The sequence below is a fragment of the Passer montanus genome, unplaced genomic scaffold (genome assembly GCF_014805655.1).
Source record: "Passer montanus isolate IOZ18808 unplaced genomic scaffold, ASM1480565v1 scaffold3, whole genome shotgun sequence".
NCBI classification, from domain to species: domain Eukaryota; kingdom Metazoa; phylum Chordata; class Aves; order Passeriformes; family Passeridae; genus Passer; species Passer montanus.
This window is the reverse complement of record NW_024367707.1, coordinates 14,867,127-14,891,917: the sequence shown is the minus strand read 5'-3', so window position 1 is coordinate 14,891,917 and position 24,791 is coordinate 14,867,127. Positions and strand designations below refer to the sequence as shown.

The 24,791-nt window shown below is 40.4% G+C and overlaps 1 protein-coding gene across 2 annotated transcripts in view; it reads right to left on the bottom strand.

The window, feature by feature from the left end:
• The window catches only part of COL4A2 (collagen type IV alpha 2 chain), a 141,010-nt gene that overhangs the window by 83,159 nt on the left and 33,060 nt on the right, over positions 1–24,791 (bottom strand). For both annotated transcript variants that reach the window (XM_039714218.1, XM_039714217.1), the window contains exon 4: positions 17,201–17,281. In XM_039714218.1, coding sequence (XP_039570152.1) covers positions 17,201–17,281 — 81 coding nt within the window. The remainder of the gene's footprint in view (positions 1–17,200; positions 17,282–24,791) is intronic.

Below are 24,791 nucleotides of genomic sequence, written 5' to 3'. Positions count from 1 at the left end.
AAAATAAATGAACAAAAATGGGTAGAAGAGGAACTTTAGGGTCAGATGGATGTAGATATAGTTCAGTACAGCATAATGCATAAGGGAAAAATGGCTCAAATAGTTGTAATTTCAAACATCTTTTTATACCTGATTGCAGATTACACAAGAGATGAATTACACAGGATTAATAATTGGATGAGCAGGTCAGGATTTTGTAAGTGAATTTCTGCTTCTATCCATGACCAAGTCAGCAGTACCAGGGTGCTGCTGACTGCTGCCTCTTCTGAGGAAAATGCAGAGAGCAGGTGAAGAATAGGTGGTGGCTGCAACTTCAGTTGAAAGATAGTAGGTCAAATCATAGGGGTAAGATGAGGTAAATTCCCTTTGAGAAGCTTTCATAAATCTGTTCAGATTTCTGATTTCTATATTTGTTTAACTTTCCCCCAAGGAAGGAGTTTTGTTTAGAGTTCTCCATTAACAGAGCCCTATCAAAAACTCAGGTAACCCAAATCTCAACCATTTTGAATTTCAAGAGAAACTGCTTTCACATACTAAAGATTTGGGTTAAAGTCTTGGAAGAAAAAGGGGGCTATTCCTAGCATCTCACCTAGCTGAGACACTGAGACATGTAATACCCCGACCAAATGGAGAGGGACAGAACACAGAAAATATTCTTGTAATATAGGGATAAAAGTAACACCATTCTAAAGTAGTTACAGGAACACACTCAGCTGCACATAACAGAAAGCAAATGTGCAGTTCATACTACTTGAGCTCCATATTCACCAGCCACAAAGCAGTAAAAATACATCTCACACTGACAGCAACAGAGGAGATTACATCACTTCAGGGACACATCTGACTCTGGCTGTAAGAGAATCTGGAGGAGCACAAGTGTCAGGCTAAAAGCTGGTAAGAGCCAAGAGAGCATTACAAGCACCATGGCACCACACAAAGGCATGTGCTCTGGACATAGACTAAACTGGCCCCAGTTTCAGGGTGATAAACAAAGCAGGGGATTGTTTCACAGCCCCCATCAGAATTTATTCTTAGCAATTTCAACTGCCTGAATATTCAGAAGTCAGATAGGAAGTAACTGAAATTCATCAGTCATCAGCTGGCTGATGCTCCTGCAGACTGGAGTGTTTATGGGTTGTGCAACATTTCCTCTCCCAGGAAAAGAAATACTTGTTTCAAGCATGAAATGCTTTTTCTTCAGTCACTAGTTCTTAACAGCAGTTTCTTACTGAGGTTTGCTTTGCTTTGTCTCTGCTTACCTCATGACACTTTTGTATCTAAATATTAGTGTTTTGTTTGAAAGACTTGCCTTTTGTTTGGTTTACATATCGCTATGTACACTCCTACTATTATTCTTTTTTACTACCATCCTCTCCTCCTTCCAGCCCACCCTAACCTACTCAAGGAAACTTCTGCTTGTTCTGTGATTACACCAAAAGCTTTGTGCCCAGGGAAGGAGGCACTTCTAGGAAGGAAATCTCAATAATATTTTGCTTTGGAGAGTAGTAGATTAGTATCTCCAGACAATTTTATCTCAATTCTCCCCTGACAGTCAAATTTAAGCAAAGATGGCTATTTCCTATTTCCATTCAAGAAATTGAGAGGTTCTCACAGAAGACTAAGCTGGAAGCTTAAGCATTTCCCTCCTGAACCCTCTGGAATGTCTTCGTTACTGCTGCAGTTTGATTTAAAACACCTGGGTCAAACACAATGTAATTTGTCTGTGATGCTTCTGCTTTCTTACAAAACACACTTGAGCCTCTCATGAATTCTTAGATGCTTAGTTACCTCTTAAAAAGTCAAAGCTTACTTCTTGACAAATTTCAGTTCTAAAAGCTAATCAGACCAGTAGCTAGAATATGTGATCAAACTAGAATAGTCCTTTTTGCAGCACTTCAAGCAAATTGTGTCTGGTGGCAATAGCTGCAGTCTATTTGGCAAGCATAAGGCTGGGGTGGGATACACCCCACAACTTACAGAGACCTGCAGCTAAAGGGATTAATTTGTAACAGGTGCATAAAAGGGATCATGTACTTCCTTAAAGACACAGGTTAACTGACAGAGGTTACAAGACCCTAGCAATTACTAGATTTTGTAAAGAGGGAATTTTGTGGAAGTTTTTCCCTGAACTAAATAGCTAGTTAAGGGACAAGTTAAAGTTTGACCTGTATTTCACTTCATGACAAGAATAGATTATAATACTTGAGACAACAAGAGCTGAACAATCTTTTTTTCTGAAAACTGTGGTATATGTTTGAATAAACAAATGGCAGGAATAGACGAACAATTATAAACAGATACTAGGCATTGGATTTCATTATGGGAATGCTCTGAACTGAACTGAAAATGAAATAGTATTCCACTGGGTACAGGTAACAGCTCTGCAGCCTCTAACTGCAGACACTTCCTGAGATCTTCAACAGAATTTGGTTTAGAGAATTGGGAATGTAAAAAAAAGAAACAGTATAGAAGATCTCTTCTTGAAGCAAAGGATTCACAACTGGCTGCAAGAGTGTTCCAGTGGCTGTAAATACATGACAGAGAAGTATGTTTATCCCACAAAAAAGGACTCCTGTTGATTTAGTACACAGAGGCAGGAACACATTTAGCTTTACAATTATGCCTTGTTGCAAGGAGGGTTTATTTAGCCATTTGTTGCTCTGATTTACACCATAGAAAACATCTTTGAAGTCACTAAAGTTACACAACATAGATAAGTTAGGACAGTTCTCTGTCTAGGACTAAGAATATGTAGAGAAGGAAAATCCTTACAGGGAAAAAGCAGAACACAATGTCTGTGAGGAAAAGAGTAAACAACAGCCCAAACTGCAGCTGTGTAAATGCACCAAGCCACAGCCTCGGCTGACAATATGAAGTGTATATTTATTTATACCAGAGTGTTTGGGCTTTTATTAAAAAAGTGTGCTTACTGAGAATGGTGTTTAGTGTGTATTTAGTTTTGGTAAACTTGAGGGGCCAAACTGCCATGCTCAGGCAGGAGATGCTGAAATTATACAGAGGATTTTTGTTGGTTTCATGTACACATGACATGTATTGTATAGCAGAAACTATGACTTGATAAAACTATTACTGTGGCACTAATGTATAGCCATCTTTGATAGCTATAAATGCACCTTACCAGAGAGGGCAGCACTCCTGTAGCAACAGAGTCATGTGCCCTCCAGAGAGGACTGGACACGCTGAGGAGGGACATGCAGGGGCCAGGAGGGTCTCCATCCCCTGAGGGGGAGCACCCCCACCCCTCTGCATGTTCTTGTTCTGCACACCATATACCACAGTGGGACATGGGCTGAGGTGTCCTGCTGAGTGCTGGCACCTTGGAGCAGTGCCAGGGTCACTTGCAGGGGTAGCCCAAGGACACTCTGTTTCTTCCCATGGGTGCTTCCTCATGAAGCAACCTGATCTTCCTTGGTCTTGGTGGTAGTCATGGATCCAGACTAGCCCCAACAGACTTGTTCTCTACTTCCCATGTATCTGGAATAGCTCAGGCATCTTTAGAGGTAGGACACAGAAGGATGTTGGCAGGAGAAGCAAGCCTGTTCTCTAGTTCACTTGACTAAGGTTACCACTGCAGATCAGGCCCCAGACATGCTTGATCCCACGGAGCTGTCCTGCACATTTAACATCACTCCAGCACATACCATTCCTACCATTCCCTACTCTAGAGATGCTTGAGCCATTGTGCCAGATTGAAAATATGCCTCTACATGCCTGACAGGCCCTGAGAAAACAGCTCTAAAGATGCAGGGGTGAGCAGCTCCCTGCCGAGACACTGACTGTGGCTCTGTGCACAGACCCATCCAGGATCTTGGGTCTACAGGTCTACATGGCCTAGCAGAATTTTCTATGGTGGCCAATACTGTATCAGCAGATATGTTTTGTGATGACACTTTTCAGATGGCTTTAAAGTTCACTAAGGATCTGTCTTTGACATGGTTTCTCTCCTCAGGCTGCTCTGATGTTTTCAGGGTGGGAGGGTAGGGTGGGGGGTGTGAGGGTGTGAGGATGTGTCTAATATTTTTCTCCCATCTCCTTTAATGATAAAACTCTATTCTGCCTCAAGAAAGTTTTCTGGTTTTTTTCCCCTTCCTCCACTGTGCTGAATTCTGGATCGCTCCATCAACTCTTCTCTAATTTTAGTGCTGTTGTTTAACTGGATAATCTGACTTCTTCCATTTTACATTTATATTTCATAGCACATCTGCAGGATTTGAGAGTTCACTGCAAAGATGTTTCAAACCACACCATAGGATCTTGGCAGTTACACATGACTTCAGAGATTTTATACACATATATCTGACATACAGAGGAAACAATTAAACCATATGGACCTCTCCTATACAGTAGGAAGCACAACACAGATCTTCTCACTTGATTTATTATAACCTTATGTCATTTAGCAAAACCAACTCTGCAACCGTCTGAAGGAGGGAAGCCAGCTGAGGAGAGGGGAGGAGAGGGAGGAGCTGTCAGGGGAGCTGTGGCTCAGGCAATCCCGAGCAGTTTTATGTGCCTGCAGCTGTGCAGGGCAGTCGAGACCTTGCTGGCAGCACCAGGCATGAGGCAGCAGAGCACAGACTCCACAGTTTGGTTTGTGAGGTCTTGTAACAACAAGAAAAACAAATGGATCTCTCCTCAGCCTGCCCATCCACCTCTGCCTCTGCTCCAGTGGCAGGGGCCAAGGATGAGGAGCTGTAGGGGACAGCAACAACATCCTCCTCACTCAGGGAGCCCACCCCTCCTTGGTCCTGCAGCCTCGCTCTCTGAGGAGGAGTTGCAGGTCAAGATTGGGCTCATGTAACCTAGCTTGTCCTGTCTGCAGGACTGTCATGGAAAGGGGGGTAGTCTCACAGTGCTAAGGGGTACTCTGCCGTAGCAGCACAGTCGTATGTGAACTGAAGAGTTTCCTGTGGAAAAAAACATTTTATCCATAAATCTGCGTGCCAGTGCATACCCATTAAATACTGGAAAAAGGAATATATATGGGTCCAACACCCACAGTGTCACATGGATCCTTTGAGCCCTTTGCTGCTGGAGTCCCTGTCCACTGGAAAGAAGCTGTCACTGTGCCTCTCTGCATGATGCTACCTCTGCCACAAACCTGGAAGTGTTAGCAATGCTTTTGGCACCATACAAAGAGCCACATGCTAACAGCTCCTGCCCCAGGAGCTCATATCCTAACACAGACAAGCCCAGACAGCTGCAAAGACCATGGCATCCTGCATTACAGGAGGGAGACTCCATCTCAGAACCAGCTTCCCTCATTCCTCTTCCAGGCTATCAAGACAGGAAGTCCCTTGTAGGAAGCCTTTAACAGATAAACGGTGGTGAAATGGAAAAGGAAAAGATGTTGCATGCTTGAGAGTAGATAACAGTTCACCAAAGAAAGAGAAAAGTAGGGGGTCTAGAAACTGAAAAACAGCCAAAAGGTGATTTATAGAGAAAAAGGGGTATTTGGATGAGACTAAATAATACAGACATATCCAAATCTTTATTTGTCTGGACAGAAAGACTATACAAGTTGCCATATGCTGAATGGAGTGAAACAATTTGTACTGGGGAGGATAGGAAGTACAACCTTCTTTTTTGCTCTTACACCTCTGCTAGACTTTGCCAACAGTCTTGGGGACAAATAAGCCTGGTTTCAACAAGTTTATAAGGGCGAATAACATATCTTTAACCAGTGATACTGTATTTACAAAAAATAGTTTTGCTAAGTAATAAGCTAAGCAATAGGTAAACACAGAATTTAATTGAACGACTATGACCTATACCAAAAAAAACCCAACAAATCAAAACCATAAAAAACCCCAAAGTGCTTTTCTTTGCTGGGCATCTACTGCTGTGATAGCAGTAGACAGGAAGGAATTTTACAGACTAATACAGTCTTTTCATAGAGAAATAGTTTCAGCCTGTGGGAGAAAAAATGCTGCTCGGATGCTTTATTTGTTTGGGCTTGCAGCTTTATTCATTGGCTAGAGCTGTTCCCTGTGTCTAAAACACAGATTTCTATCCTTCAAGATCTTTCTTCTGCATGCTTCCAAAGTTCCTATCTAATGGTCAATATAATATATTTTAACATTTGTCATCCTTTTCCAAACACATGTAATGGAAAGACTCAGGTATATACTTCAATGGTCTGGTTCATTATGCAAAGACACTGAAGATGGTTTGGAAACCTTTTGTACTAACTGAGGTTAATAAAGAACATTTATTTTCTTAAGTGTCAGTAAGAAAATGCTGAGAACAGGCTCAGTCTGCCTCGGCAGATACTGTTTGAGATGACAGCCTGCCCATTCCCACATTCCTGGTCTCTCCAGGTCAGACTCAAAGGATTCCACTAATAGTTTGGTACTTAGCAAAGCAGACAAAAGGAAAATGGGTCAATGTTACTTGCTCCCATGTGACAAAAATACAGAAAATAGAAACAAGCACCATTTGAGAAATTTGTAAAGCCTCAGACATATGTCATGAGAAACATTTACAATCTCTGGAGTATAATTTAAGTGCTAAAGGATGACCTGGATTATCCCTCTTGGATGCCTGTGTAAGCTACCCAGTCACAGAGTAAAACCATCATACACTCACTGCTCTATCTTTAAACTTCTTCTCACAGTAAGCAGAAATTGCAAAACTTGGCTGAAAGCACAAATAATACTTTTGTGCAGTAGTTGAGCTGAGTGCTAGAAGTCAAAGCCTGACGGTCTAACCAAATGGACAACACATTTTTCTGAAAACAATCCTGACAGTGCATTTCATTTCCTTAATGAAGTGAAATTCATATGTGAAAACCAAACAAAAAGATCAATGACACAGAGTCATGGAATATTCTCAGCTGGAAGGGACCCATAAGGATCATCCAGTCCAAATCTTGAGGAAACGGCCCATGCAGGAATCAAACCCTTGGCACTATGAGCACCCCATGGTGGGAAATTTCTACCCATCAGAGCTGACACACACACACACATACACACACACACACACACACACACACACACACACACCCCCCCATACACACACACACATCCATACACTCATACATACGTACAGGAGGATGTACTCTGCTGTGCTGTGCAGACACTATTGACCCCAATAAGTGGAAAGGTGACAGAAGAGTAGACACTCATGACATGATCTAACTTCAGGTACTTATTTTCTAAATAAGGTAAAATACACTTGCAGGATATAATAGGAAAACAGGAAGGATAAAAAAAAAAAAGCCATTCAAGAAAAAAGGTATGGCAATATTTTTAAATGGTTGTGAATTGCATCCAAAGGATTCTTATCTCAGCATTGGCTATTATCACCAAAGTTAACTTTGCACTATTCATCTCCAGCAAGTCTCCTTTCTATTAGTTCTTCACTAGAGTTAACTTTTCTAGAATTAAATTTTAAGTCTTCTTTTATTTTCTGAAATAAAATGGTTCTTGATTCCTTACTGTGATTTCTCTTGCATTTTCTCTCCATCTCTCATTTAAACTTGTGAAACACAGATGTTCAAATACACTCTTAAAAATGCTGCCCTCAAAATAAATTCCTGAAATATCAGTGAAATACCTTCTCAATTTATTAGCAAACTGCCATAAGATTTGTTTTTTAATGAGTGTAAGAAGCCCATAAATCCACAGATCACATAGGTAATGCAAAAGGCATCAGATGGTGTAATTTCAAATGGAAGAGCTGAATCTACAATGCAAATAGTTAATCCAGCATATTGACTTCAGTCATAAGTTTGTTTAAACTGCAACCTTGGCATTCATTCTGATTGATGACACAAATTCTTGAGCTTTGTCCAACGCTGTTGAATTGTTTTCTCATCACACCAGCTGAGATTGCAAACGTTTCTGATACAAGGTCATAGAAGTATCTTTACAGGTATAACCTTGGGGTTTAGGAGGAAGGTGCAGTATCTGCATGAATGCTACATACCTTGCACTTATTTTGCTAGAGATAATGTATGTCAATCCAGGAAAATTTAAAATTATTAAACTGAAAATGCAAATTAAAAGCTGAATGCGTCCTTTGGACTATCTTTAATTAAAGTATCATTCTTCTTTTCTTGCATACAGTTCTGTTCAGTTAATTTGAAAAGGCTTTGAAGGAATTTTGCTTTCAGGGCGGGAGCAAAAGGCAGGGAGTGCAAATTGTTACCAAGGGCTTAAAAAATCTTCTATTCCTTTGGATTACAAATAAATACCATTTCTATACATTACTTATGGAATCAAACAATATTTTATATCTGGTTGAAATAGAAATGTTCTGCAAAAGAACAAAAGGGTAACAAGGACTGAAAAAATAATTTTTGGTCAATACGCATATTTTGTTTGATTTGAAAGAAAGTCTCCATTTGAGTTTATTCTATCTTTTAAATATTCTTTACAATGTGATTTCTGTGTGAACGTTTAATTGCACTCCTGCATGTACTGAAACAAAACACCCTACTTTGCTTTTTAATATATCTTGCATTTTTTTATTTGAAAGAGATTCTGAGGAAGACCTTTCACTGCCTCCCAAAAATCTTAGATTTTGTGTAGAATGTATATATGGGAAGTGGAGCTTCTTGCTCATGGGAAAGTTATCTAATCTCCATCCCCCAGTTCAAAAAGATCTCTGATGTTGATTAAACATGTATAAACAGAGCTTAGGGAAAAAAAAAAAAAGGAAACATGCATATTTCACTCAAAAAAATGTCAAGACACATTTACTAAAGGACAGCAATTAGCAAACAACATAACTATCCCACTACATGGTTGATTAATTTTCAGTGTAGCCCAGGTAAAGCAATGTTCATTAAATAAAACATTAGGTCACAAAGATGTCAAGTTTCAGACTGACAAAGTTCAAGTTTTGTCAAGCAAACCTGTACACTGTCTGTCTTTGCTAGTGAACTCTAAAGATTGTGGCTCTATTTGCTGCTAACAGTTAATGTAATTAAGCCTTATACCCAAGATTTAGGTACCTGTGGAACAACATCAAGACTTCAGGCATTTGTGTATGCTGGCAAGACCTTGTAAGGCTGAGTTTTAAAAGTATAAACTTATTCATTTGAAACCACTTTCACACATGTGCAAAAGAAAACTGCATGCATGTATCTGAAAGCAGAATTTAGCTTCACACTGTTAAACAGATTTTATAGTAACATTTTTCCTGTCTTTTGCCAATAGAGCTGCTCTCCTCTACTACTCTGACTAGAGAAAAAAAGAAAATTAAATCTTGAAGTACCACACCAGACTTAATTACAGCATTGGAATAATGAAGAGGGTCATCCTGTCCCATGTACAGAGCTCATTAATACCACAGGCACTTTATTTTTAAATCTGTTACGATTAAAAACATCTCCTCCAAATTTGTTCCCTCAGAGGGCAGCTTTTCCTCTGGGAATTTTCCAGAGACTTAACCTTGTCTATGAAGCAATGTGAGATTTTGAAGCACCAATTTTTGGTACTTCTATCCTATTCTGCTGCAGAATCTCACAACACTTTAGCAGATATGAGGTCGAGTTCACTCCCAAAGCTTTGTATATGGCAAACACTGGCGAGCAAATAGGACATTTCCCAACCCTCTTCTGTCTTGCTGACCATCCAAAAATTCCCACGAAACCTTGATGCTGATCTAACAAGTATTTAGGGGTTGTCAGTCAGAGGGAAGGTGGATGATCAGCCTAGAAGAAGGGATCAAATCCCTGATAAACTCTAAGCTCTGGCTGACTCTAATGTCTGCTGGGTGTGAGGATGCACCTGGGACAGAGTGAACCTTCCAGGAGAGGACAAAGAAGGTGATGGCAGCAGGAGGTTTGATGAGTTGTCACAGAGAGCTGGTTTTGGAACAGGTGAGAAGACTAAAAGGCCTGCTAAGTGCAAAGAGAGCAGAGCCCATGAGATGGCCAGATAGGAATTTGTTCTGGTAGAAGGGACTGGTGACCAGTGGTCACAATTCTGTATTATACCCCTCATGAGGGAAAGTAGAACAGGGGTGTCCAAAGGGGTTAACTCAGTGGGAAACTGGGGTCCTGGTCAACTTTGTGGAATAGGTAATGTAAATAACACCATTTACAATTCCACTTGACTGGTGCTTGCAACAGAGAATAGTCAAAAGTTGTAAATGCTTCTACAGCAATGCTAGAAATCTAAGGAATAAGATTATGGAATTATGCTACCTGGCAATAAAGGACAACCCTGATATAAAAGGCATGTCATGCTGGTGAAAGGAGGATAATCAGTAGCATATATAGACTAGTCCATCTAATTTACAGGAATGATAGAAAATAAGATACAGACAGGGAAACAGCACAACATTTGAAGGCTACAACAAAGTGTTACAGAAAAAAATACTCAGGGAGGAGGGGACCATTAGGAGTCCTTGTGGGTAGAAATAACAAAGGGTAGGACTTTGTTTGTATTTAGGATTCCTCTGTTAAAGACGCCAATAATTAAATACTCAGTGAAATTAGAGAAGCTGAACAACTGGGTCAGGTAGCAATACTGGCCAATTCCAACTACCCACATACTGTCAGGCACAATGCCTCATCCAAATGTGATAAGGAAATAAAAGTTTTGGACTCACTAACTGACTTTTTCTTAGCACAATAAACACTGAGACCCATAAGAAAGAATGCTGCTCTGGGTTTAGTCTCAAGTGTTGCACAGGACCTTCTTCAAGAGGTACTACTGGGAGAACTGCTCTGCAAGAGCTTCAAAATAGAACTGAATTTAATGTTGTAGTGTATTGGGATAAAGTAAGCCAAACAAATACATCACACAGATATCCAATTTCAAGAAGGGGAAATACATAAAAATCACAAAAATAGTAAAAGCCTGAAAAAGCAGTCAAAAAGGCAAGAAGCCTAAAGCAACCTGGAGGCTTTTCAAAAACACTGTATTAAAAATCCCAGTAAACTATGTCACATATCAAAAAGAAAGCAAAATGGTTCAATAAAAACCCTGCGCAGCTCATAAAAAAAACCCAAAAACCAAACCAACAACCAAGGAGGCTATTGTAGGCAAAAGGGCTGGCATTTAAAAAATTGCTGAAATGAACAGGAAAGCCCACAAAAACCAGATCAAGAATAAATGGCAACTAGGATGGGTAAAAATGAATGAGAAAATTTTGCAGAAGATAACCAAGCTGACCAACCACAGTAAAAAGTTGTTTAAAGGAAAACAAGAAGCCACCAAGGGAAATAGCAGTACCACATGATGCCAAGGGCTCCTAAGGGGCACTCAGCGATAGTAAGGCCATAGCAGAGAAAACTTGGTGACTTCTCAGCAGAGGTCTTCACTGCTGAAGGTCTCTATTCCTTTAGACAGAATAATTTCAGGTAAGTATGAAGGAAGTAGTAGATAAAACAGGTCAGGCAGGTGTTACTGAGTGAACACGAGTGGGAACGTTCACCCATGACTTCTGAAGGAACTCAAGTGTGAAACTGCAGAACTGCTGGCCAAAGTGTGCAACCCAACATTACAAACTGCCACTGCACCAGTGGGCTGGTGCCAACCAAGCTTCCATGTGGAAAAGGGGCTCAAGAGGAAACTTTGAGAACTGTGGGCCAGTTTATTTGACTTTCCTGCTTGGCAAGGCAGTAGTCCACCTTAAGGAACCCAATTACTGAGCTCAAGGATAAGCGTGGTAAAGCAAGCCTTAGTGACTACAATGTATTTGGATTTTCAAAACTGTTTTTATAAAATGTTTCACTTAAGCTTTTAAAATAAAATATCTTGGGGTTGTAAGAGAGGTGCTCTTATGGACTGAAGGCTGTTAAAATGTAGGAAGAAAATAATTGTACCTGATGGTCACATTTTGAAATAAAGACATAACACCAGTGGGTACTCTCAGAGACCTGCTGTAACTCTTTTTGCAAAGATTCCTATGGTGATCTACAGAAGGGACTGAAACATCCAAGTTACAGATGATACTAATCTCTCTTAGGTTGTTAAATATGATGCTGGTGCTGAGGAATGGGGAGATCTGGTGATTTCTCATGCTGGGAGATCCAGAAGGACCCCACCAAAATGGATGGGTGCAGTTCTGGTCTGTCACAGAAGAGAGAGTAAAGGGACTAAGGGCTAGAGTGTCATCTTCAAAAGAGAACCTAAAAAGGCTGTGACTCACCCTTTCGGAGAAGAGAAAGCTGTGAGGGAACATAACTGAGATTGACAAAATTAGGGAAACAGTGAGTAACCTAAACACAGACCTACTAGAAATCTCCCAGTACTGGAAATAGTGGGTATTTGAGGAAACCAGAGGGAGCTTTGCTTAGAACAGGTCAGGCAGTGATTTATATAATTTAAATAGTGCCACTGGAGGTTGCAAAGACACACAGTTACAGTAGCTTCAAAAAAGGATTAGACAAATTCAGGATGAAACACAGATACAAGGAACATTTAAACTGGATTATCTTGGGTACAAGTGAATGGACTGCAGAAAATTGCCAGAACTCTGTGCTCCCTGTAAAGAGCATCTCTTACGGTAGGTTCACTTTTGGGAACAGAATAGTGAGCTAGATGAATAACTAAGAAGATGCTTCTAATGTTATTATTTTGTGGAGGGAAAAAAAAAGTAAATATCAGTTTTCATCAGATATATCAGTTTACACCAACAGACTTACAAGGAGCTACTGCCATTATACCAGCCTGGAAGCCAGTTAATTATGATATACATGTATTACACTAACAGTTAATAAAATTATTTTACTGGATTTAAACACTTCCCTATAATTTAATAATGGAGTTGACTTTAGAATATTTGTATGTTCTATTCTGTTGTTGCTTGTTTTTAATTATGAAGAAACACATCTAAATCTAGCCCATGTGTTAAGACTTAAACTTGTATGGAAAATGTTTGCAAGCAAATATCACACACTAGATTTCCCAACTGTGAAGCATCCAAAAGCAGACAGAAGTAATTATAGGTGTACTGGTAATAGCTTACCCTTGGCCACTGCATTAGTGAAAACAATAGAACAGCTATCTGTAAAAGACTGCTAGTGAACATTCATTTCAGTCTGGATTAAAAATAAATGTTTGGGCTTTCCCAAGAAGTAGCCTTTATGGGGGGACACAAAGCTGTCTTATAATTTCAGTTTCCATCATTCCAGCCTCTTGCAAAAACAATGGCTAAATGGCTTGATCACTGTTAGACGCTTGTACTTGGGAAGTACAAAAGAGTGCAATTTCTCACTCTACAGAAAGATCAAAAAGATTTCTACTCACTTCCACTTTCTACAAAGCCTTCTAGGCCGGTTATGAAGGGAGGCTGATTTTGAACTTCAATGGGTCAAACAGTTGGCCATTGTACTGAATGGAGTTATCGTTTCCTACATAAGTGCATTAATGTTTAACAAATTGTAAGGAACATATATTGTTCTCTGAGCAAGGCATGGTTTGCAAAGAACTATAAATCTCAAGATTTTAGGAGCTGCAATAAAAATCTTGAGGAAAAAAGAAAAAAAAAATTAAAAAAAATTCATTTAATCCAGGCTTTCCATTTCATTCAAACCAAAATTTCAATACAATATCAGTGTTTCCCTTTACTCTTTTCCCACGTACCCAGGCATCTGTGTACTCCTTATATTGTGCTCTCCAAATGTACCTTAGGGACAGGGTGAGTCTCTTGTTGTAGGACAACAGTTTAGGAAAAGTTGCCATAGAAGAAAATTATGAAGACAGAAGATGAATCTGTCTCAGGGAGAAAAGTCTGCTGTCTTTCCTCTGTCTTCTCACTCTGCGTCCTCAACTGAGGCTTATATTATGGTTTCTTGTAATGTGGATTTGAACACTCCTTCAGGAGCTTTGATTTGCACTGCAACTCCACTGAGTTTTTGCCTACTGTGAGAAGGGGAGATGAGGCTGAGGCTGGTCCCCAAGACCGGCTCCTGCAGCCCCAACTCCAGCCATCTACCTAAATGCAAAGTATGGTTAGATAGGCTGGACATTTGTAACCAGCTAACGGTAAACACAACTGGAACATAATTGGGCTGCAGTGAAAAGAACAAACACTAGAGTGTCATTAAAAACTGGGAAAAACAAAACCAGCAGAAGGAACTTCACTCTTTCTGCTATGAAGATTTGAACACAAAGCAGGACTGGAGGTGGGAATTTCAATGGGATTGTGTATGGCCCAAGAGACATTTCTTTGGAGAAACTTCCTCAAGAAACAACTCAGCATTTGCTGTTAATTACAAACACAATTATCAGCAATGTCCTGATTCTCTGCACATTTGGATTTGACCATCTTTCCTTTTGGGAATGAAGAAGAAAGTGCCATTTGCAGGTGTCCTCACAGCCCTGGGAGCAGCTCAGATGAGAGGCAGGAGGATGCAGGCTAGATGCTGCAGCAGCTCCTCCAGCACTACAGTGGGCAGATGATGCTTCTGCTGTTTTGTTTTTCTGTTCCCACTGGATTTCAGCTGTGTCTGAGCCCAGTAGAGGCTGCAGGGTCAAGTCCAGCCAAAATAGAGTAGAGGAAAATCTAAAACCACATACCACTTTCCGGTAGGCTGGCTAGGTGGGTGCATTGATTTATGCTAGGTTGCCTTTTGCCCCTAAAAACTGCCCCTGTGAAGCAGGATTCAACTTTCCTATGCCTTTGTGCCTATCCTTACCAGTCCTGAACCAAAAGCAGTGTAGACAGTAGCACAGGGCTTCCAGATGCCCTGCACCCAGAGACCTGGTCCAAATGACCAAAGCCAGGATGCATCTCCACACATCTTGACAGTGCCTCTCTGCATCTAGCACAGAGTCCCAGGAGATACCAGTGGGCATATTTTGCAAAAAAAACTTTTTTAAAAACAAAAGTTTTTTGGATTAAGATAACAAATAAAGCTAAGCCTATTTCCTTAAATGCTGTTTCTTAAGACTACAATGACAACAAATGAAGTAGAAGCACAAATAAATAAAGAGCGGGTGTTTCTGCAGACCTTCACTCCTTTCATAGTTTGCAATTGTGTTTACCACTTCTATGAATTCACTTCATTCAACAGAGCCTGATGTGCATTCAGTAGCAGCAATCCAAATAAAATGTTTTTAATTTGCCTGGTTTTAGACCTGTCACAAAGACAGTGTGAATTTCCAGAGGACGACAGGGTTGACAGCTGGCTGCAGACCCTTGCAGTGCTGCTCCTACCTGAGTTCCAGGCAAGTGACAGCTCCTGGGCTGGAGAGTCACTGCAGAAGCAGGCTCTGACAGACTGCTTCAGGCACTCTTACAAGTGCAAACACGCAGGACGTCTATTGTGCATGCAATGAGTCACCTCGAACAGAGAACGTGTGCCGTGCCAGATTATACAGAGGTTTTGTGAAAATAAATATTCCCATTGAGGATTAGCATGAGACCAGAAGCTATGCCAAACTTGACTAGACTCTAAAGGCCAATCTTCTTCCTTAAACCAGATGTTTAACAGAGGTTGTGACATCTGAAGAGATCAGCAGACACAAAATACAGGCAGTGTATGCTAAATCAGAATGAGGTGTATCATTTCAGAGAAGTAAAATATAGAAAGATAAAATATGATTTTTCAAGTGTAAAATTCTGTAAATCCCTTTTTCCAATACTTTTTCACATCTTGCACAATTAACCACAAGCAGTATAATATAATTTATGTTTTGTAGCATATCCTTTTTCTCTTTTTGAGTATCTGTTTAAAGGGAGGCCAACCTCATTAATAAGTGGGTTTACTTACTTCCCTGAGGTAAAACTGAGAGTGGTAAGCAAGTACATAAAATCTGCCCTCACTTTCCCAGTCTAGATAGGAAGCAACTCACAGGGAGCTTCTTGTCAGTGGCACCTGACTGCATCTCTACTGTGATATTTTCACATTTTCAGCTTTTCCAACGTATGCAGTTAGTTTTGTTTAACTGCCTCTTTTTTCTTTCTCATTTGGCAACTTGAAATTCAAGGTCATTCAGTCAATAAGGAGCATGAAAAACATTTCAGTTGGAAAGCTGGTAGTTTTGCAACAGATATTTTCATGAACTCTAGTAAGCATCTTACAGCATCAGTTTTTGATTTTCAGTCAAAAGTGGGAAGTGGCAGGAAGCACTTGCCAAACTTCATGTGCTGGATGATGAAGGTGAGGCAGTAACAGCGGGAGGGAGCCCCATGGGAAGCTGTGTCTCAGGGGATGGCTTATTTGTCCTCAGATCATCAGGTTGCCATTGGGTTATTGTAATGGAAAGCAAATCATGAGCAGCTCACGGTCAGGCCATGGGAGTATAACCATTACAGTCCCCATGGCATGGTGACCCCAGGATCATCTGACTTCCATGGAGACATCAGGACTTCTTCTGTAAACAGCAATGTTCCTTGCCTCCCACCTACACTGTGACATTCCTACCACCTCTCCCTCCACTCAGACGTGGAGTCAAGCTTGAGGAATGCAATGGGAATGAGAACTGGTGGCTGGCTGTGTGGACAGAAGGCAGAGAACTGAAAAATCTTATGAGGTTTGTGATAGCAGAACTAGCACATGACCTGCCACCACATCTCTTGCCTGACCTATTCTTAGAGATGGGTGGATGGAAAAGGCTGAGTCACTGTCTCAGCTGCAGAAGACCAAGCTGTACAGAAGGAGCCTGCCAGCCAGGGCTCCAAGCCATACAGGATAGGAGCCCTGCCCTATTTCTCAGTGCTCTTTGTGGCAGGTGGCTAATCCCCTCCACCCCATCTCCTTTCCTCTGCCTCATTCCTCACTAGTTCCCAAAACGAAGAACAGACTATCAGCCACAACATAATGCCAGGAATTCTAAACAGTTTCCTTTCAGCAGGGATTTCAGGTTTTGCAGGCATGATTCCCTCTTGCTGTAGTGGAAATCATATAGAATCACAGAATTATGGAATCAATTAGGTTGGAAAAGATCTCTAAAATCATCAAATGTCTGTATCCCATGCATGTATATGGTATCTTTTAATCATTCTCATCTATCAGCTTGTCAGGGCTGTTAGGTCCCTAGGCCCTCATCTTTGAGATAAGTGCCTGCTACATAGCCTAACAAGGCATTCACAACAAAGCATTTCTTCAAATCTACAAGCCTGTGAGAAAGTAAGATGAAACAACAGAAACTTTTTCCTGAAAAAGAATAATGGTTTTAGCACTCTTAGCAGTCTAATGTAAGTCCACCTATAGCAAAATATATAGCATTGAACTTGTACCTTCAAGAACAATTTACAGGAAAATGTTACTTACACGGCTTCCTTTTTCAGGGAAACACTGACATCCTCCACTGCAGTCTCTGCCCCCACATGGTCCTGTGTATTTCTTTCCACCCTGCAAATCAGAACACACATAACACAAAAGTTAAAAGATATCAGCCAGAATATCTGAAACAGAGCAATCAGCTTTGATTAGCAGACTGATTAGCTGGGAACTGCTAAAGCAAAGACCAGGATCAGATCTAGGATTTACAGCTGAAACTTCTTTAATATATCCTTAGAAGCACCCATGAGTGGCTGTCCAGTTCTTGCAGATCAGCATCAAGAAATATAATGTTACTTCATTTATTTCCCCCCACATTTTCAAAACACTGTAGCTTGATGCTGAGCAGTATCTTATGTATTTTTTTGACACATGCAATAGATATCGTATCACAGAAGTGCAGCTGCTTGGATTCTTTAGAGACATGGACTAGTCCTAGGTCACAATGCAGCACATCCTTTTATGCATGCTCCAAATGGTTGCTGTATTTTGAAATATTTATTGGTGGACATAAAGGAAGATGTAGGTATCATGTTCAAATTCATGAGCCACTGCTTTCTCCTCTTCTATGGCTACCTATTCTGGAGGAATAAAAAACTTGCTAGCAGTCAACCGCTGTGATTTAGAAGTCACTCCAGCTTAAGTAAATGTCTTCAGTTACATCTCTCCTGCCTGACCACAACCACGTTAGCCTGGGCCACAAATATATGGATCACAAAATATGTTCTGCTCCAAAGAAATCCTTGGATGGACTTCAACAGGCAGGCAAACTCAGATTATATTCCATGCAAGCGCCTGCACAGAATGCAGCAGCCACAGTCAGTCTTGTTCAGAAACCTGAACAGCAGAGATGCTGTGCATGCTGTGGTGTGACTTTTACAAATGTAACTTAATGATTAGGAATGTTGTGAAGACCAGCCTGCAGCCCACTGGAGCTCATGGTTTTGAACCCCTGAAAATGACCCAGCAGCCTAGTAAGTAATCTGGAAAGGAGGAAGGGATTTCTCATCACTATTTCTGAACCTGACTTGGCCCACAGTGAATAATTAGTACACTCAGAAGAAAAAGAGAGAAGGACTAAATCTAGTGGCTACAGGAAACCTGAATCCCTCATTCAGGCATTTCACATGCATTCCTCCTCACATGAAAACTCAAGGCAACCCAGCTGTAGGGTACAGAGTCAGGCTCTATGTCACTTGCTCTCCTGTTGGCTAAAGCAAATAGTGCCTTCATTTTCTGCCTCCTTCAGAGCTGGAGCCCACCATCTCTTTAAAGGGAGGTGAAAGGGATATAAACAAGGCTCCAAAACAGGAAGGGTGCTCTGAACTGCTGTGTTGTTTCATAAACAGTCAGTGATGCTGCTATTCCTGCCTCTAGGGCTGACCTAAGGAGCTAAAACAGGGAGGGGACCAAAGCTGCCATGAAGCTCTAAGCAATCCTCTGCTGAACACCTCAGGTTTTTTGGTCACATTTCTCAGGTATCCATTTCCACCTTCACACTGCCTGAAAACACAGCTCTGGGATTGGGATACCTCCCTGGCAGTCAAATGAATAAAAGGTGTGGAGCAGGCACCAGGCATTACCTAAGTCCTGCTTTGGTCATGTTTGTACAGCAGACTCTTAATCTTACAACACACAGAAATACTAAGCTCCCGAAACAAGTTTTTATGCTTGTCAAAGGTTCATGTCTGCATCTCAAGTACTTTTATATACTAAAACACTTTTGTTTCAGCTTTATATTTAATTCTCATGTTTAATTAAAAGGTAGAGTTTTCATACTGATCAACGCAGTCCACCAAACTGAAACCATGCCCTGACCTAGGTTAGATGTTTTATTCAGGAAATTATTTAATGGATGTAGCAGAGTTCTGTGTCATGTTATGAATTCTGATTTATGTTTAAGCTATTGTTTAGAGGAAATATTAAATCAAGACAGATTCATAAACTCCAGCAGTTTGCTCAGGTTGGTCCATTTTTTAGTTAAATAAAACTCATTATTTCCATGGAGTTTATTTCTTATTAACCTACTTGCAGATGAAATGTGCATCTTTTTCTCAGTATCCTTCATTTAACAGCTTTTCCCCCACAGTTCCTTTCCTGAAATTGAGAATAGTTCTATTAATTTTTCTGGATGCTGTGCAGATGCCTGGCCTATGTAGTGCTGCCATTAGTAACAATCAATTTTGAACTTTTAGAATTATGGCCTGTGTGACCATATTCCTCTGGAGAATGTGGGTATACTTTAAGGAGAGCTGTGCTATGTAGTGCTGCCATTAGTAACAATCAATTTTGAACTTTTAGAATCTGTTTTTTGTTGGTGCTGTAAACAACAGCATATCCCAGACTAAGAGTAACAGACAGATACAGTAATTTGATCATGTGGGTTTTTAGTTTCTCCTACTGAGAAAAAAATAATGAGAACAATAAGTTTATTTCTTTAATTAGCATAGTGACTCTAAATTTGGTAAACTGTTGTCAAGGAGGAAATAGAAAATGAATCAGAACTATGTTAAGATATTTGTGCACTTGTAAGAAAAAAATGGAGGAGGCTGCTAATGCTTATTTCAAATGGAAGTTCAAGGTCCATTGTTTGTGTACTATCCACCATCCAATATTTCAATTTGCATGCTGTAACAATACCAGCAGCTAATATGGGGACACAATTGTTTTCTTCCACAATTTTAGGAAGCTTTTTTTTCCATTATTTTCTCATTTTGTATCCTTTTATGCACACAGATTCTGCAGATAATGAAAAGAAAAAATCCTGGAAGATTCTCCAAAGGTAGGGAACACAATGGGAAAGCATTTGAGACCAGCAATAATATAACTCTTCCTGATTATACTTGGGCTTTTTTTATTACCCAATTTCCACCTCTTCACTTTTTAACTGCTAGTGGAATGACTCTGGGAACTTTTAGTCACATGCAGCATTTTTTACTATCTTCCACTATTACAAATATCTAGAATATTTATAATTTTTTGAAGATCACTACATGTTGTTTGATCTTACTTTATTGGGGATTACAGTCTACAACAGTATGGTTTACAAGCTTGTTAATGTTCAAAAATAAGTCTGTTAAGGATTCTTGGAGAATTTTGCCAAAAACAATTATACCCATGGGCTCACAATTGAGGTTAAGGGAAATCAAATGGACATAGTCAATATTTAGAATGCAAAAAGCCTGAAAGTTTCAAATTTAGAAATGGACAATGTACCTTGAAGTCCTCAACTATTTATGTCCTGAGGAAAACAGATTTCTGGGAACATAACATTAATGGTGACAACCCAATGTGGCTGTTTTGATCTGAGCAGGAGCCTTTTTGGTCAGTGGTGAGAAGGCAGCTATAGGACATGCTTCATCCCATCCTTATACTGGCATTTAAACTGATGGACTGCATCTCTCCCAGAAAGCTCCTACTGCTTTCTCTCAACCACAAAGGTGGGTGGAGGGGACTAGCTTCCATAGAGAGATCCACCCCCTGTAGAAAGTGTAAGGATGGGGAGATGAATCTCCTGACTAGTTCAGTATGCAGTTAAATGAAGACAAGTGTGCCTGCACCAGAATGGTATTCTAGGATTTGTGTAATCAAGCTGGAAGAAGTGGCCCTCAAGAATGAAGGTGTCTGCTGAGAAGCCTTTCAGTTCTAAGTCATTCTCATGTTTTGGATGATGTATAATCCCACTAATCCCTGCGAAGTCTAGAGTTTAGGCAGAGTCTAGAAATGGGGTTTATAGGATCTAATTTAAGATTTGTGCAATATAGGGACAACATCTGGCTGCCTGCTGTTTTAGATCACCCAGAGTCTCTCATCAGATCAATTTCAGTCACCAGAGCTAAATCTCATCATAGAAGGGTAAGGAGATTAGAGATGTAGCATAGGGTAACTGGTTGAGACGTGTCTACAGAGCAGATGTCCAGCTTCACATGAGATGAATCCTGTGCTAAGCGTCCAAGTCTCACCCTCATGGGAAGCTACACCCTTTGATGGGAACACTGAGTGTGAAGAACATTATTTAAGAGCAGACATTTGTGCAAACACAAAATGAGCTACACCATTGCACTGGTGTGCAAGCTTTCTGTGCATAAGGTGAGGTGCTGCTTAATTAGAATTAGGTTGGAGAATCAGGAGTAAAGTATGGTAATTTTGTCCAGAAATGTGTAACATTAATGTTCCCAATGAGACCCACAGGATTAAAACACAGCCCTTGGAGGCAAGGCTGTCTCATTCAGCCAACTGTAATGGAAATACCATATTAGAGAAAATATTGCCTAGGTAATAGAAAAAATAACTTTTGAGTGTAAAAAATATGGGACCAATGAGGGGAAAAAAATTAAAAGTAGGTTGTTAATTTGGGAGGAGTATAGACAGGGAAGTGGTAGTGCAAGGGTGGTAAAAACTTGAAAAATAAAAAAAACCCAAAAAGATGAAGAAAGCATCAATTAAATGAAGAATGAAAGTAGTGAGGATATACTAAGAGCAAGGGCAGGGACATCTGCAGGCAGCAGTGATGTTGACTTGTGAGCAGAAGCCCACTGGGAGCCCCCACGGGGAGAGACCACAGGTCTCTTGACCAGGCATGTCCCTGTGGGAAGGTGGGGTAAGAAGAGATAAGCTTGTAAGGAAGGACAGGCTTACTCCTGAATACCAACTGCAGGAGCAAAGGCAGTAGAATTACAACTTACTAGTCCTCTTGTGCAATTTATCAGATTTTTTTACAGTTATTTTTGTACAAATGATAATCACAAGAAGATATAGAATTGTAATTCACTGTTTCTTGCAGTGATATAATTGTGAATTATTGCTAATAAAAACAATGATATGTTACTTTGCCAAATAAAGAAATACTTGGTTCTTAGAGGTGTTTTCTTTAATCAGCAAATCTTTAGTTACATCTAACACTGCTCAGGTTCACACTGTTCAAAGCTAAGCATCTCCAGAGCTGGCTTACCCAGCCACTGTGCTAGCATGAATATATTCATCATGTTCAAGGAACACGAACACTGCTCAAACAAAAGCAAGAGAAAACATGTAAGTAAGTGCCACCTATGTTTGTAAAGCTTGCATATTTGCCTAGTGTAAATACTTCTTATTTTTATGTATAGCAAGCATACAATGTGGATGTCCCAACACAAAAATTTTTCTGCCCTCTTGCTTTCTCATAATTTTTTTTGTCTCCAAACAATATTATTTCTGTATTTACACATCTTCAGCCAAAAATAGACAACTTAAATACAGTTTCTTTCAGCCAAGCTCTTAAAAAACACAGAATGCACTTTTCTTTAAACTTTTCCACACACCAATGATTTATTCGTTGCTAATCTTGGCCACATTTGGGTAGCTGTCATTTCTGCGTGCCCATTCAAGTACCTCCACTTCAAGGGCTGGTACTCTAACAAAGAACAAAAGCAACCAGAGACAGACCTCAAAGTACAGTTCTATGAGTACAGAAAGACCAGGAAATATAAGCCATTTCCTTACATACAGCTCAAAAAAGAATTACGGAAATTATAATGAAAATATTGCAACTTGGAATCAAAGGCGCCATACACCGACATCTTCTTTGATAATGTTTTGCATGTTGTAGTTGTGCATTAACCTCTGTGCTGACAAGCCCCATTCTGTTCACCCAAGTTTCACCAAGGTGTGTTTTAGATGTTTTAGGAGGTTGCTGAAGCACTGAACTAGGGCTGGGGCTGCTGACACACTGCATGCCTCTGCAGCGGGGCAATGAGCAGCACATTGGAGCAGCACGTTCAGATGCTTCAAGTGAGGCTCCAGCCTGGAAGTCCCGAGGGAATTCCTGGCATGCCTGAGAGTCAGCCTCTGTGTCAGTGCCAGGGAGACCAGACCAGACCACACCTCCAGTACGAACCTCTGCTTTCACATTTGACCTTCAGCTGTTGATACGGACATTAATTTCAAATTCGGTTTATACAGCCCTGACTTAGAAACATTATTTTTTTGCTCCCTTCAAAAGAAAGAAGAAAAAATAAAGTAGGAGTATGACAGAGTACTCCTGCTGCTGATCATCCCCAGACAGAGAAGAACTTCATCAGATTCAAATGTGACAGCACAGTTGTCTTTGCTCAAACCAAACATTTTACGCCTTTAAGAGCTGGAAACATTTGTTGCCTGCTACCAAACTTATTTCTCTAGAAATATGTATAAACAATCACTCAAAACAAGTACTGAGAATGCTGTCAGCGGAGAAGGCCTGGATTGCCCAGGAAGAGGCTTGGTCTGTCCTCAGAGCTACAATGTCAAAGATGCAATCAGCCATCTGAAACCTCCTGCTAACAGCCCCTCTAGTGCATGGGACAGTAAGACCACTGTGGAGACCTTAACTGTCCAGGGAAAGGGAGAGATAACTGGCACAGTCAGAGAGGAAGGAAAAGATGTGGGTGTGGATCCTCTCTCCAACTGTTCTGAGAATTATTTCACTAAGAACTAATTCTTTCTTTCATATTTGAATGAGAGCCAGAACCTTCTCCAGACTGGATGCATGGCAACTAGAATAATTTTTAGTGCGTGACCTCAAAATCTTGAGGTCACGCACTAAAATGAATGTTTACACTTCCCACCAAAAGTAGGGGGAGCCATGTATTTACATATCCTTCAATGAAAAAACTCTGGAGGAGGAAACTGGTCCCAGGAAGAACACAAAGATACTTCCCACCAGCTGTATGAAGAGAGATGGTCTCCTAACTACTGCCTAATGGAGTCTTCCCAATGCAATGAGAAGAGCTGTACTTGTGGTAATTAATTATTTATTATAAACTGGTGAGAATTCTCACATGCCCTCTCCCTCTCATGTAGTGTATCAAGAAAACTGGGAAGCAGGATGCCAAGAAAGCAAGTGGCTTGCTTCAGCTCTGAGACCTGACGGGCATGGGAATGTCAACAAAGAAGAAGTACCCAAAAGCACTACTGCTCCCAGGGATTGAGATGCCTTTGTTTGGTGTCTGGGGTGAGGAAAGGAAGGACAAGAATTTTAAGTCTCCAATGCTGAGAATACCCCAATAGACAGAAACTTGCCTTCTCAAGGGTGTATCACCAAGTATGTTGGAACCAGAGATGGGAAATATGAATTCTGTATCTCTCAGAAATGAAGCTATAAAAGACTTTCCTCTTATGGACTTGCTTGTGACTCTTGATTATATGAACCTCCTGGCATGCAGCCTTGATTTGAAGGCTGCATAGTTTCATTTCAAAGTGAAACTTCACAGCTCCACATGTTCACTTTATTTGAGGTACTATTTACTGTCCCCCTTCAGATTATAAAGTTCTCTTGTTGCTATCTGGAGACACTGCCTTGGAACAATGGCAGAAGCCAGATATGATGCAGTGTGAACTTATCCATCACATTTCCATCATACCATTTCTAATTTTGTGGCTTTCATCCAAACACATATTTACCCAGAAAACCAGATGAAATCCAGAAAGTGCAGCTGTGATATAGTAGGCATTAAAAAAAAAAAGGTCTTTAAGAGGCCAGGCAAAGAGAAATGCTTAAAAGCTGCCTATATATAAAGCACACACATTTGAATAATTCTCCAGCGTTCTTGCCTAGTTGTCCAAG